The sequence below is a fragment of the Talpa occidentalis genome, unplaced genomic scaffold (genome assembly GCF_014898055.3).
Source record: "Talpa occidentalis isolate TD23 unplaced genomic scaffold, MPIMG_talOcc4v2.1 talOcc4.11, whole genome shotgun sequence".
NCBI classification, from domain to species: Eukaryota; Metazoa; Chordata; class Mammalia; order Eulipotyphla; family Talpidae; genus Talpa; species Talpa occidentalis.
In genome coordinates this window covers 16,772,983-16,788,678 of record NW_023601104.1, presented here as the reverse complement: position 1 = coordinate 16,788,678, position 15,696 = coordinate 16,772,983, and the positions used below count along the sequence as shown (strand labels likewise).

General features: G+C 38.3%; 1 protein-coding gene across 2 annotated transcripts in view; it reads left to right on the top strand.

Moving 5' to 3' along the window:
* Positions 1-15,696, top strand: part of FBN1 (fibrillin 1) — a 238,049-nt gene that overhangs the window by 161,310 nt on the left and 61,043 nt on the right. Inside the window, exons 24-31 of one of the 2 annotated variants that reach the window (XM_037502430.2) lie at positions 668-895; positions 2,510-2,635; positions 2,748-2,876; positions 3,707-3,832; positions 3,932-4,057; positions 5,215-5,337; positions 6,435-6,560; positions 8,538-8,663. In XM_037502430.2, coding sequence (XP_037358327.1) covers positions 668-895; positions 2,510-2,635; positions 2,748-2,876; positions 3,707-3,832; positions 3,932-4,057; positions 5,215-5,337; positions 6,435-6,560; positions 8,538-8,663 — 1,110 coding nt within the window. The remainder of the gene's footprint in view (positions 1-667; positions 896-2,509; positions 2,636-2,747; positions 2,877-3,706; positions 3,833-3,931; positions 4,058-5,214; positions 5,338-6,434; positions 6,561-8,537; positions 8,664-15,696) is intronic. The other variant, XM_054701293.1, reaches the window with a different exon arrangement.

Here is a 15,696-nt window from a genome sequence, read left to right as displayed (position 1 = left end):
TTTAATTATGCTTTGAAATTTTCAGATGATCATGTTCTTTGATCCTCACAGTGCTCCCATGAGAGCTGAATACCACATTATTTTATAGATGTGGAAATTCTGGCTGAGGGTTAAATAATCTAAGACAAGTGACTTCTTAGTGCCAGAACGTACCAAATTCCAGGTCTTCTGACCTTTGGTGTGTTTCTCTGGTCTGATTCATGATCACATGAATTTGGGCTTGGGACTAGATGTATCCCATGTGTGAAGAATGTGCACTTAAGCACATGTGGAAGTTAAAGAAATGTAGTTTTCTTTTAGCTAGAGGGCTATGCCAGGACTTCATGGATTGCATGCATTGGTTATGGGCATGTCTGTCCAGGGAGAACAGCATTGTGGGATTTCTCCGCATGCTGCTCCTTATGTAGAATGAGCCCCAAAAAAAGCCTCAAGGAAACTTTCTACAAATCAGAGCTACAAATAAATACGAGTTGCCAAAGAGATGAGTCTATTAAGGCAGGGATACCCACCCCAAAACTTGCATTACTTTTGAGGAAAAGAATTAATTTCAGTCACTAAGATTACAGCCAAGTGTTATGTATACTGTACTTTGCCTGGCTCAGTGCTGGCAGGTTGGGGCAGTGAAAACAGACTAGCTCTCCTGAGCCTCCTCTGTTCCCTCTGGCAGACATCCGCACGGAAACCTGTTACTTGATCTACGATGATGAGGAGTGTACTCTGCCTATTGCTGGCCGCCACCGCATGGACGCCTGCTGCTGTTCTGTGGGTGCAGCCTGGGGTACCAAGGAATGCGAGGAGTGTCCTATGAGGAACACACCTGAGTATGAGGAGCTCTGTCCCAGAGGACCTGGATTTGCCACAAAAGAAATAACAAATGGAAAACCTTTCTTCAAAGGTACTACGGCTGTACTGATAAATTGCTTTTCTTTTTACAGTCACAGGAAGTTCTGGGAACAGGACGATTATTGTACTTTGGCTATGTCCCTGCGGTCAATGCCTTGATCATCTCAGCACATATTTTGTGCCTTCTGAGTAATAGAGAGCAAATTGCTCACTCCATAGTGGATTTTCTTTTTCTACATCTCAGGACTTAATGAGACATCCCAGTAATATTTAAGTGTTAAAGTGGATTTCGATACTATCCCAATCTGCTAAAGCCATATGTTATAACCTTTTATCTGATCATTTGAAACACCCATATCACCTGAATATAGATAATGGAGGCTGAGTAATGTGGAAACCCAGTGACAGGTCTTCTTTGTCCAAATATGGTGAAATTCATTCTTGTGGCAAACACCGTTCTATGATGTTTCAAATGTTATTTCAGTTTATTATGCTAGAATCTACAATCCATGTGCAAAATATGGACTTTCACATTTAATTTAGTTCCTAAATTGATATAGCTTCTTATGCACAATGATATAGAACACGTCTACTTCAGTGTATGGAAAAACCACATTGGTTACACAGAAATGCAGTTTTTCAGAGAGCCCCAGTTAATGTTCTGAGTATAGAATTTTGTACTGGTTTCCCATTGTGTCTCCTGTTAGGTTTTGAGAGTCTGGAGCTAGTTATTAGATTACATAAATAAGTCAACTTATAAAAACAGGGAATATAAATATCCCTCAATTATCCTTATATAAAAAGCGTAGACTTTTTTTTTTCTACCAAATGTGTGGTCCTAGAATTCCTAGGAGTTAAAATCATTGTTTAGAGAGACAGTTTTTAGACAGTTTTTAAATGTCTCTTAAGTAAATTCAAAGAAACTTGAGGCATTTGCCTCCAAAGACAGTGGCACAATTAATTTCCATGGAATAACTTGATGTTGTTGAGGTTTAATCTGCATTCTGTCTCTTACAAAATTTTGTAGAAATGAATTTGTATTTATTGAGCTTTCAGTCTTGCACTGGAAAGGCTCTTATAAGGAGAAACCCGTACAGTACATATACTGTCTCCTACTGCGTAATGAAATCTTTTAATTATATTAATGAAAGCTTAATGGTATATAATAGTGAGAAAATATTTTTAATGCCATACATTATTTGAAAATAATTTGAATTACAAATGACATCTTCTTTGAAATTCTTGTAATTTAGGCATATCCAAAAAAGCATCAAAAAGCACAAATTGAATATCTCATTCCACTACACTTTCTATTGGTTGCTGTGGGACAATATATTCCAATAACCTACATGCTTTAAGTATAGACACTATTTAGATTTAGAATATTTATGCATTCGTTCAACATATGGTTATTAAGTGTTCAGTATGTGTTAGGCAATGTACTGGCTCTAAGAGTCCAAATAAACACACTCTTTGCTTCCTTAACAATGCTTTCTAAAATGTAGACATTTAAAAGACTAGAAATGCATGCAAAGTCCTATTTTCTTGGATTACCACAGTCTTTAAAACGAGTATTGCCAATATCTTAAGTCAAGGCCCTCCTACCTCCTGAGTTTAAAATAGTTGCTTGTTCATGAACTTATCCCACATTTTCTCTTTCTTGAAGATATCAATGAGTGTAAGATGATTCCCAGCCTTTGCACACACGGGAAGTGCAGAAATACCATCGGCAGCTTTAAGTGCAAGTGTGACAGTGGCTTTGCACTGGATTCCGAGGAAAGAAACTGTACAGGTTGGTGGTGGGGCTCAGGTGGGAGGGATGCCCTTTAGAATGCTTCACCTTTAACACGTCGTTACAAGAATTTACTGGCACTTACTTGCTGCCACTTGCCGTTTTTTGTCAGATATTGATGAATGCCGCATATCGCCTGATCTCTGTGGGCGAGGACAGTGTGTCAACACCCCCGGGGACTTTGAATGCAAGTGCGATGAAGGCTATGAAAGTGGATTCATGATGATGAAGAACTGCATGGGTAAGTGTGTCACCATTTGATCAGTGCAAGGAAAAAAAAAGAGAGCAGCCTTAAAGCTTTGATGACTCATAGCCTAATTCCTGTGTGCTTCCTGCTCTCCCAGTACGCTGGTTTCTTGGCCAGTGACTCAGGACTCAGCCTGTGGTGATGGGAGACTGACACGCAGAAGGAATGAAGGATTCATACTGTGAGGTGGGGGGTGGCCTCTAGTTTTGGGTCCCTGAGAAGTGAGTTTAATGCCTGGAATAGACACCTCAGGGAAGAGAACTATTGAAGCATATACTGTATTAGGGATCACATCAAGGAAAGGGATAACATTTCTCAAAAGGAGATTGATTAAACTGCTTGTATTTGATCAGATTCCTTTGGAACCAGGTTGAGATGGAGATTTTTTGAAGGAAGCTCTCTCAGGGGACACCTGTAAGGAAGTGAGGGAAGCAGGTTAGGGCAGGGGGAAGGGAGAGAAGAAAAAAGAGTTGAGCAGCATTTTGACTTTAGCCACATCCCACAGGGGAGCTCTGGAAGGTGGATGATACCAGAAGGTTGTCCCACTTTAAAGCAAGGAGAAGTTTACATGCACGCATGTCAGATCAGTCAGTCATTGGCCATGGGTGGGCCTTAGCACTGGGTGCAGGGGTGGTGGCAATGGGGGTTGGATATATAGTCTTTCTCCTCTCAGGCATTTTTGAGTGAGATGCACAGGAAGAAAGCCTGTGAACCATTAATAGCTAGGAGTCCCAACAGCTGTTTCAGGGGTGCACTGGGAAGGTCAGGAGGACCTGGGGAAGGCACCACCAGCATCCTGAACATGGGTCATTTCCATTTTGCAGACATCGATGAGTGTCAGAGAGACCCTCTCCTATGCCGTGGAGGTACCTGCCTAAACACAGACGGAAGTTATCGCTGTGAATGCCCTCCAGGTCATCAACTATCCCCCAACATCTCAGCTTGTATAGGTAAGGATGAAGACCACTTACTGTGTGGTAAGACATTCGATTTATACCTCTGCCGGAGTCAAAAGCTTATGGACGAATTTATTCTCATTTTCTACACAGATATCAACGAGTGTGAGCTGAGTGCCAACCTCTGTCCTCATGGCCGCTGTGTGAACCTCATAGGGAAATACCAGTGTGCCTGCAACCCTGGCTATCACTCAACTCCTGATAGGCTGTTTTGTGTTGGTAAGTTCCATGTTTTATATTATCTAGTCCCTTTCTAAAACCCTCAAGCAATTTCCTCTGATTTCTGTTTCTATCACTAGTTACTTTAACTACATCTTTCTTATTTCCCTGTAAGTAAAATTCTTCTCATCATGGCTCATGCTCATTGCATCTCACCTCCTTTGTCTGCTTAAAGAATCAGTTAAAAGGAGCATAAAAAAAGGTTTCTGCTCTAACAAGTATCTTGTGAGCCATGCTCTGGTACACATGGTAGTGCACCTTTGGTCACGCACTTGCAGACCAGGACCAATCAGCAAGTGACTGCTCACGAGCTGAAATAAATGGAGTGTGTTGAAAAAGACACCAAACACAGAGTGCAGTCTCTACCGTTGAGTGGTTTAAATCAGCTAAAAGATTTCAACTGTTATTGGAAAGAAGACCATAGTATTGTCATGTCTTTGATTGAGATAGAGGCCAGGCCTGTCATCCTTAAAGATGGGGTTTCATGGGACAAGTGTTTTGGTTTGTAGCTGGCCCTCTGAAGGTTTAGTGTGCTGGCAAGAATGGTATAGAAATCCCTGTGGCTTTATTGTGCCCAAAGTCAAAGTGAGACTTTGAAGGAACTTCTAGTTTTTGCCTGACTTGGGTTGTACATCATGTAGAACTGCCAAGTCTCACATGGTTTCCACCCAAAGCCATAAGTCAGACCAAATTCTTCTGAAACATGGCTGAGGACGACTCAGAACCCCTACTTAGATCTTGAAAAGGATTGCAACCTCAGCCAGTTAAACTGGATGTCAAGTTTGCGACTGAATCCCTGACCCTGAGGATTTCATCCATGTTCCCATTGTCATGGGTGGGATGTGTTCTCTTAGCACCCAGCACTTCTCCTTGACAGCATGTGACACACCATGGAGTATGTAATTAATTCTTCATCTAGCTCCCAGCTGCAAGTAAGCATAGTGAAGCAGGGATAGTGTCTTGTCTCTTCACTATTAGCATCTCATCTTTAGGTGGGCAGTTAATAATTTTTAAGGAAATTAGCAATGCAGTGGCTTCCAGTTGCTCTCAGATGCTCTTTGTTTGTTTATTTGATCCGTGCCTGGAAACTTTAAAAACATTCCATGATAATAAATACAGAAAATGGTGGTAATATTTTCAATTTTCATTTTTCTTAGACATTGATGAATGCAGCATAATGAATGGTGGCTGTGAGACCTTCTGCACAAACTCTGAGGGCAGCTATGAATGTAGTTGTCAGCCAGGATTTGCATTAATGCCCGACCAGAGGTCATGTACTGGTGAGTAGGTTTTACCCTCTTTCTGAAATCTCTCAATAAAAGGTCCCTATGTAAAGTGGTTCAGGGCCCATGCTTTGGAGTCTAACAGTCCTGAGTTTGTATCTTTGTTTTGTCACTTATTTTAGCTGTGTCTTTTTTTGATTAAGATTTCAGCATCAGATCCCTCACCTATAAGATAGTTCAAACTGGCTGCATATAACAACATGTCCAGCACTTAGCATGCACCCGGCACATACTCAATAAATGGAGTTAAAGTATATTTCTTCATTGATCAGAATTTTGGGGAATCTGAACTTTAAACCCAATTCAGTGCTACTCAGGTGCGTTCTTGAGTCAACGGCATCAGTATCACCTAATACTGTTTTGGAATGCAAAATCTTGGGCCCTACCCCAGATCTACTGAATCAGAAACTTCTGGGGGTAAATGCCAGTAATCTGTTTTCACAAGTTCTCCAAGCAATTTGGACACCCCATAAATTTGAGAATTGCTGATCTAATTTATGCTTTCTGTCATATCAGTCTGGATGAAGAGTCTTTAACTCGCTAGAGATAAGAAATGAAGTGGATGATACTGCTTTTGATTTTGCTTTTGATTTAAGAGAACTTGGGTGTAGAAGCCAAAATTATTTTATTGGCTTTAGAAAAATCTCCCTAAATCCCTATATATAAATTTGGCTACATTAATTAAATGTTGAAAATAAATATTTTTATGAGTCTTAAGTAGCTATGTTTATTTTAAGCAATATTCACCTTAAAATAGCTTTAAAACAGAAGATGACAGACCTTGGGTATTTAAATTTGACAATTAGAAAAATAAGATTCATAATCATTTTGAATGATAAATTTATATCAGATATAAAATTGCTAATTAAATTGGACTTCTAAGTCAGCGTGGACAGTGAACATTATGTATTGAATCTTGAAACCGGATCTCTCCATTTTAATCCAAGATAATCTGATGGGATCATTTATATAAAGCTGCATTTGGATTTGAGAACTAATTGTCTTGTATGTTTGACTTGGGTCAGTTAACTTTTTCATCGCTGCATAACAGAACCAAAATCAACAGCATGCATTGTTGATTTTATCCTCTGCAGACATTGATGAGTGTGAAGATAACCCCAATATCTGTGATGGTGGCCAGTGTACAAACATCCCAGGAGAGTACAGGTGCTTGTGTTATGATGGGTTCATGGCATCTGAAGACATGAAGACTTGTGTAGGTAAGCACAGAAGACAATTTAGCATGGCTGATACTTCACAATCTCTCTTCTATTAAATAAAGATTATTTGAGGGGGTTGATAGAACTTCTAGGAAAAGTAAGGTTATTTAGGCCCTTGGTACTAATATCCTCAAGCCAGCGTTCCACAGAGCAACTTTCTTGTGACTGTGATATGATGCTCTTATCAGGTATGGTACATGGTTACATGGACTGAACTAACCACTGATCAGTTCCAGATGATACTTCTTTCATGTCCATACATTACTTCTGCCCACTTAGCCCTTCTTATCCTGTGACCAGAGTTCGGGTTTTTAAGACATTTTACTAAAAGGCAAGCAAGATTCATTTTCTGACAAGAATTCAATAAGCTCTAGAATCAATTGTACTTGTTTTGGAGAGTTTCTATTGCTGTCTTCAAATTTGTTCAACTTTTCTTCTGCCTCTAATCCTATTCAGTGTATTTTTAATCTCAGACTTTGTAGTTTTCTTTTCTGAAAGTTTGATTTGGTTCTTTTTTTTTTTTCATATCTTCTGTGTCTGTGCTTAATAAATCTGGGTTTTTAGACATATGGAATAAAGTTCTCCTAACTGTTTTCATGTCTTTATCTACTGATTCTGTCATCTGTGTCAGTTCTGGATCATTTCAATAAACTGACTTTCCTCTTCATTATGAGTCATATTTTCCTGTTTCACTGAATTCCTGGTAATTTTTTATTACATGCCAGACTATAAATTTTGCCTTACTAGGTGCTGAATGTTTTTGTATTCCTAGAAATATCCTTGAGCTTTATCCTGAAACACAGTTAAATTATTTGGAAAGAAATTGATCCTTTCAAAATCCTGCTTTTATGCTTTTAGCAAAAATTAGTCTAGGGCTAATTTTGCTCCATTACTAAGGCAAGACCCTTTGGATAATCTACCCAAGTCCTTGTGAATTATGAGGTTTTCCAGTCTGGCTAACAGGAACAGGCACAATTCCAGGTATTTTGTGAACTCTGATGATTGTTCCCTCTAATTCTTCTGGGTAGTACTTCTGCCAGTTTCGAGTAGTTTCCTTATATGAATGTGCTGATCCACTCACTAAAATACTTGACTGAGACCCTCTGCTGTTCTCTGGAGCTCTCTTTATGTTCAGCTCTCTTCTGGTCTTTGCTGTATTCTATGAAATCTAGCTACTTTGGCCTTCCAGCAGTTCCAGCTTCATCTCCTCAGGGATGATGTCTGATTCTATTTGCAATCTCTCTCTCTCTGTCATGGCCTTAAAACTCTCCCAAACAGTAATCTGGGGCATTTGTGGAGCTCACCTAGTTTGCCTCAGAAATAATCACTGTCTTTTATTGCATATATTGTCCTTTTTGTTGTAATTGTTTCAGGTAGGGAAGTAAATTTGGTCTCTGTTACTTACTCTCTCTTGGCCAGAAGAGAGAGCCTAGAATTGAAAATATTTAAATTGTATCACATTTATATTTTTAGAAAATCCTTACTGAACATTTGTGAAATCCTAGAAATTTAAGTGCATGTCATAAAAAAATCATAATTTTTAATGTAGGGAAGAAGTGAAGTTTGTAACTATCTGCGTTAGATCTACTAGTTCATCTGTCGTTTCTTTAAAAAGCTGGAAACTGAATTGGCATCATGCAGGCTGAATTAAACTTTCATCTTGCAACAGAATATGCTATTTTAAAAAGTTTTCTGGACTGTCCCATAAACAGTCTCTATACTTAGCCCAGAGTTAACCAGTTTATTTGATTACTTGGCCTCCTGCTTGCCGCCCAAATAAAAAGCCAGTCTGCATGATTAGCCTGCAATATAGAAAACAAATGTGGAGTAAGCTTCATAAGTATAATAAATTTTTTTTTCAGTGAAAGAATTCCACCTTTTCTAATTTATTTGTCACAGTTGTTTTATCTCAGGGAAAAAGTATTCAATGATATGAAACAAATGGGGATATGTTTTAATAATATCGATGTTTTACAGATGTCAATGAATGTGACCTGAATCCAAATATCTGCCTAAGTGGGAGCTGTGAAAACACTAAAGGCTCATTCATCTGCCACTGTGATATGGGCTATTCAGGCAAAAAAGGAAAAACTGGCTGCACAGGTATGTTTTTTAAAATCAAACAATAAAATAGATGATTAAGAGGCCACTACCATAATTGTACATTAATATAAATTTTAAATTTTTAACATTTTAATTGTATTATAAAGTGCTTTATATAACATTTTCATTAACATAGTCTCTATATGTTTGAAATTTGTTATACTTTAGAATGGATGCTCGCCAAGGTTGTTGTTTTTCTTTATCTATGGAAAAAGCATATTGGATAAATTACCACTACAAATAACACATTTTTTTGAGTTTAAAATCCCATTTTTATATCAAAGTAGTTAAGTTGCTAATTAGCAAATATTCATGTTCCCTCATTAAAAGCAAGACTTTCCCAATAGCTTCCACTGCTAACACTTGGTTATGATTTTATAACTGAAATTACTTAAAAATAAAAGCACATTCTACTATTCATATACTTCATTAATCTTCATTTTTCTTCTTCCCATTCCTTAAATTAATCTACTTTGTTGATCTATTAAATTGTTTTAGCCCAAATAAGTCTTTATTCCTGGGGCTTAGCAAACTTATTAAGGATAATAATTTAATCATTTGTAATTCTGTAATACCAATAGCACATAAGGAAATCCTTTCACAAGATTTGCAGGAGATTTTTCTATTAAATGTTAAATGGAAGAAATTACCTAGGTGAATGATACTATTTTTAAGTGTTTAGTTGGTATTTTCAAACTTGAGAAATGATGTTAAGTAAAATAATGTAATAAATTTTTACTGTAGTTAGTTATGATAATACAACAGATTATGGCAGATAGCATAACTTTAAACATAATGTTGACCACAGTGAACTTGAACTAGATAACCGACAAATGAGACTTTAATTCCAAAAGCCTGTTCTCTGAGCTCGTGTTACTTCAAACATTAAAATATTTGCAGATTGGTATAGTTGATAAATTTTTAGAACCTTTTATTAATTATATCAACATTTTTCAAGAAAGCCTCCTAATAGAGGCTAATATCATTGTTTAGTTTAATTGAACTCACTGAAATTCAATCCAGAGAATCATCCTGCTTATGAAGGGAGAAGTTAATCTAAGGGGACAGTCTTCATTTCCTATGCGAAATGGTCTCTTGAATTCCATGCTCCAAATTCCAGCTAACAGAGGCATGTGCAGAGTCTGATTATTTTAGTCCTCTTACCTTGAAACAAAACTTAAATTTTAATGCAATATTAAAAACCCTGTTAGGTAAATGAGATATAATGTATACAGTATCCTTTATACAGTGCTTGGCATATAGTAGTAGGTCAATAAATAATAGCTCTTGTTGTCATAGAATGAGGCCTATAGACAGTATCAAGAAGCCACTTTTAAAACACAACTTCTAGTCTAACAAAAGTCTATGTTACTATTTACTTGTACATGAGCAAAATCAGTTTAAAGGAGGAAAATCTTACTCTCTACATTTAAAGGCTAACTTCTCATAATTGAGTTTACACTGATACTAAGACTGGTGAAGAGAGCTGTGGATTCCACATTAGATAAGATAACACCACTTTTACATTATGCACATCCGTCTTTTGGTAAATTGTGTACACATAGTCAGAGATTTGCAAGTCCAAGAAGTATGATATCCTCTTTCAAGGGCCAATGTGCCCCCTCTCACTCCCTTTACTCACTTTTAAATTGTACCCTAATGATTTTTCACTTTCATAAACCAGCTACAATGTACAGAGAAGACTTGCATTTCACAACCCCTTTAGTATTATAGTAGCACAGGTATGTGAAATTTTTGTGTGAAGGAGAGGAACTCCGAATTCTGTTCTTCCGTTGGTCCATGAGCTGGAAGAAATCACCAGAGTCCTCTGCAGTTATACAAGTATTCCTTTGGTGAATCACCCCTTCTGGGAAGTATTGAAGAAGTGGGTGTGCTAGAGAAGGAAGAAAAAGAGGTCCTCTGTAAATATTGTTATTAACAACCAAGGGCATCACATTTTATTGGAAATGACTTATACAAACAGAAATTGGCAGCAAGTTTGGTGTATTTAAAAACAAGTTTGAAAAATTCTAAGCCCAAATATTTTTTTTTTTTAAATCCCATGTAACTGGGGCTCTTTTAGTTTAAAAGTAGTGTCCATCACAATTTAGAATACCATCAAATTACCTCGGTGACAGTCATGTGAAGGGCAAGTATTCGTCGTGCCCCAGGCAAGTAATGTAAATAGAGATATGTATCTTGCCTAATGGGATAAGCAACCCACCCAACACATAACATACAGAACAGACCTGAAACTATGTTTTGATGACAGAAAAAATAAATATATGTAGATCCACATCTATCTGTAAACACACACACACATGCATATGTATACATATGTTTGTATGTATTTTTTAATGAGTGTCCTATAAAGGAATTATACAAATATGTGTGCTATTTCATAGGGAGGAACTTTGTTTCATGAGTACTAAAAGAAATGTCCTCTGGGTTCCATTACAACTTTGTCTAAATATTTCAGCTCCCTGTCATTACGGATTGTTTCCATTGTAACAAATAAACATGTTTTCCCCCCAATCACTTTAGCAGTGCTCAGAATCCACCCACTGACTTACATTCCCAGCCCACATGGGTTTCTTTTTTCTCCTTAAGCTCTGTCCAAATCATGGGCATTGCTGAAGGGAAGGTTCAGTTTAGTGGAGGAAGAATGTACATTTGCTTGAAACTTGGGATATAGTTTTTCTATCCTTGGAATCAGGGTGTTGGATTACAATTTTTCTGTGGCCCGCATCAAGGCTTCTGCTGCTCATGCTACGAAAGTGTAATTAGACAACAAATTAGGAAGGCAAAACCCGGCTGCTGGTAGGTGCCATCCGTCGGGAGTTCTGGCTTTCACAGCTAATTTGTAGGCTCAGTTAGTGATTCAGATATACCATTAAAGTCGAAATTGTTCTCAGTTAAAATAACAGGGTTTCTGGGCAATTTCATTTCTTGAACTATCCATTTCTTTTCTCACGAGGAAGATGGTTGATGGGGCTTAGTCCATAAGACAGAATCATATACTTGAAAACTGTTAGAACTCAGTGAGAATTTGTGCCTATTTCTCTCCAGCTTCTTATCACTGCTAATTGTCCCCCACTGGCCCTCAGCCTGTGAAAACTCTGTGGGTGTTCAGTTAAAAAGTTTTGGCTTAAATATGGACCCAAATTAAGAATCCAAGAGCCTTCATGTTTGGCCTCCCCATTCACTCTGACGCCCTCTTCCCCCACGCCTGATCCAGGAGCTTCCACAGCAGCCAGCTCTGCCAGTTCATGGCCCATGTGACTGAGACCCAGATGGCACAGGTATTTGTGTGGTACACCCTCACCCTCTCCCTGCGATGATCAGAGGAGACCAGAGCAGCCCAGAACACACTCAAATGTGTGGGAACACACCCACGACTTGTGTCTGGGGTCTGTTTGACCACGCCCTTGCCCATCAAGAGAGCCCCACAAGTAGGATCTTTGAGCCTTTGTGAGGGAGCTTTGGTGAGGAGGTTGCAGTGTCAGCCCTAAATTTGAATTTCTTTGCTTTTCTTGGCTTCTGCTTATTCTTAATCTTAAAAGGAATTTTCTGTCTGGAGCAAACTTGTAGGGGAAAGAGAACATTTGTACAGAAAGAGATGTTCTTGGCAGACATGTGCTCTGTTTCCTTCACATCATTGAAGAATAGAGCGTTTGAATGCAGCATTTTTGTTTATTTGTTTTCCTTATGGCTCAGTTTCCCCTCTGTTTGCTTTTATTAATAAATATGGTCTTCGGCCCAAGTATGCCATGGAAATGATTAATGAATAATACTTGGCATGTGCACACACAAGCATGCTTGCTGTCATGCACAGACACACACACACACCCCCTCAGAGATGCTTCAGTACTTTATAACCAAGTCTCTTGTCACTTACTGAGAATGTAAGCCATTGAGTTAATGACTTACAGAACTATTCACAAAACACATAGTGGTTTTGAATAGTGGTCTCTGAGTTTCTCCTAGTATCCCAAAGCCCATGATACATAGCCTCTTGCAATATATTTCTTTTCCCCTTAAAAACATTGCCATTAAATTATAGTTATTTTCCTAAATCAGAAACTTATACTAGCATAAAAGGAGGCATTCCTTTTACAAAATGAAGAATTTCTTAATTATAAGATTAAATATGGAAGGTTCAAGGTTCCACATGAAAATAAGGGTAAACTTTGGTCATTAGAAAGTTGGAAAGAAAAAAATCACAGCATTGCAATGTAAGCAGGCTATGATCTCTGGAAAATTGTGCTTGGTAGAAAAGATGAGTAAATATTTCTATAAATCTGTTAATACTCAGCAAGATTTTGAAAATTTCATAAAGCAGGATCTAGGATAAAGTCCCGATGTAACTATAGAAATGAGCTTGATTAGGCAGCTGTGAACTAAGCATAAGCGTCCAAACAACTGGCAGGGCAGCTGAGTTCCAGGAGGCCCTGGCTCTGACCTTCACTGACCTTGGGACCCTTGCAAGGCCCCTTCTCTGAGAAACTCAGGATTAGCAAAGTAGAATTCTTCCACTTAGAAAATTCCTTGCTTCTGTAACATCTGGAGGCTTTAATGCTTTTGCAATTGAAGTTCGTTGTTTCTAGCTAACTCTGAGATAATGATAAATAAAGGGGAAAAATTAAGACAGGATTCTGCCAAAGTGGTGGTTTGTGTCATTAACTCTGGGAGGGGAATGATGATCTGAGAAAGAAAGAAGTGTTGATTGCCCTGCTGGGGAGCCTGGTAGGTCAGACAGCCTTTCTTGAATTCCCCTGCCTGCTTACCTCTGTTATCCCTGGCCTGGCCTTCCTCCTCATTTCCTTGGAATGTGCCGTGCTCAATTATTCAGTTGGTTAAGGCTCCCAGTCCCAAGTCTCAAGCTGCCTGGTATGTGCCTCCCTTGACCTGCTGTAATAACTCAACAGGTTCATGTGACTGCCAAGGTTACATTAAAATTCATCTATACAATACACTGTAGTTTCAAGAATATTCTTCCAGGCATGTTTCCATTTTTATGATTATTAGTGATATTACAGAATTTTTTGTAGGGAAAATGTCATTATTTTTATTTGCTCTGGAAGTTATGAAAAAGCCACTTCAGATGAGCTTCAAGTGGAGCTTTTAATAAACAGCATATTTCCAAACACTTTCAAATCACTTAATTGGGCTTCTTAAGTAAGCAAAAGGCTGAATAGAAGTTTCATGCCCAGTTTCTTTTTCATGACACTATTCAGTGGTCACTGAAGAGTCTTGCAATGTTTCATGTCCCAAAATTATTCCTCTTGACCTAAGTTTTGTGTTAGACATCGGCTTCCATATGGAACCATAATATCCATACTTGAGTTCTTGTGCTTAGCTGGTGAAAAAGTTATGATGTTTAGTGTCTGTCTTTCCTCATATAATGGATTAATTTGGGGAAATAAGATGCTGGTACCAATTTCAATTCTGATCACCAACTGGGTGTCTTACAATTCAAGTTAATTCTAATACTATTTACCCAGAGGTAGCGTCAGACTCCATAGGATAAGGGCTCAGTCCCATAAGATGGCCCCCAATTCAGATGCCAATCGCAAGTCCAGATTGTTACCTGTACTTCTGACTGACTTGTTATAAATTCCATAAATCAGAGGTTCTCATCATCCTCTTTTGGGGTTCGATTAGTTTGCTAGAGTGATTCACAGAACTCATGAAGCCAGAAATTACCTGTTTATTACAAAAGGATAGAACTCAAGAAGGGTAGATGAAGGACATGCATAGAGAAACATATGGGGAAAGGTGTGGAACCTCCATGCTCTCTCCTAGGAAACAGTCTCCCTGAACCTCCCTGACAGGGAGAGCATTCACCAAGCTAGAAACTCTCTGAATATCATCCCTTTGGATTTTATGTAGGCTGACTGATCAAATCATTGGCCATTCATTCACCCTTCAACAACTCTTCCCTCCCTGGAGGCTCAGGAGAATGGGACTTGAAAGTTCCAAACTTCTGATCACAGGTTTAGTTCTCCTTTATCCTTCCTTACTTTGCAAGTCACCTTATCAGCATAACAAAAGACACCTTTATCGTTCTCATCACTTATGAAATCCCAAGGATTTTAGGAGCTTTTTGCCAGAAACTGGGATGAAGACTAAATACATGTTTCTTAGTAAAAATCACAATATCACAGGGGAAAAAAACATAATTCACTATATACTTTATATTCTTTTCTATAATACTTCATAGTATAGAATCTATCTTGGCTAAATTTGGAAGTGGAGTTTTGAAAAATGGAGAGATTTTGAGAATTTGGAGACTTTTAGTACTGTCATCTTATTGTGGTATTACTTTCACTAAAAATTCCCATTGGATTGATTTGAGTTTTACATGAAATATGGAAGAAGGTTTGGGCCTCCAGTGTGTTTTCTAAGAAGCTAGGAAAAAGGACAGTTCACACATTGCTTGAGAAAATTCTCTGTAAATCCTTGAATTAGCTATATTTAAAGTTCAGTTTTTATAGAAGTAAAGCATAATTGCCTATAGTATTTTACATTTAAGAGTAAAACATTTAATCTATAAATATGATGGAAAATTTTTCTAATATGCCAATAGCTCTGTGTGCCTTTATATGAGATAAAGAGAACAATGTTCACCATTCCTGTATAGTTGACTTAATAAAAATAATGGGAATAGAGACATGATTGGGGGTGTCAATGGTGCTGATCTTTAGGTGGCTCACTTTTTAGGGTCTTCAGCTGGAAAGAAGTTCCTTTTGTTTTGCAGTGACTGGACACTTACATTAAATTAATGGAAAATAAGTAGAGTTAATAATGGCAACTAGCGGGCCTCCCTGGTGGCGCAAGGGGTTAAGCACCGCACTATGAAGCCATCTGCAGCATGAGTTCGATCCTCGGCTGGCCAGGGAGAAACCCACATGGCGCAGCAGACCTCTCCTGTCTCACCTGCTGTTCCCCTCAGCAGTGTATTTCAGTAGATCTGCCTGTTCTGTTCCCCACTCTGTCTCTGGTGGATCCTCTCACCCCCCACATCTCTGGC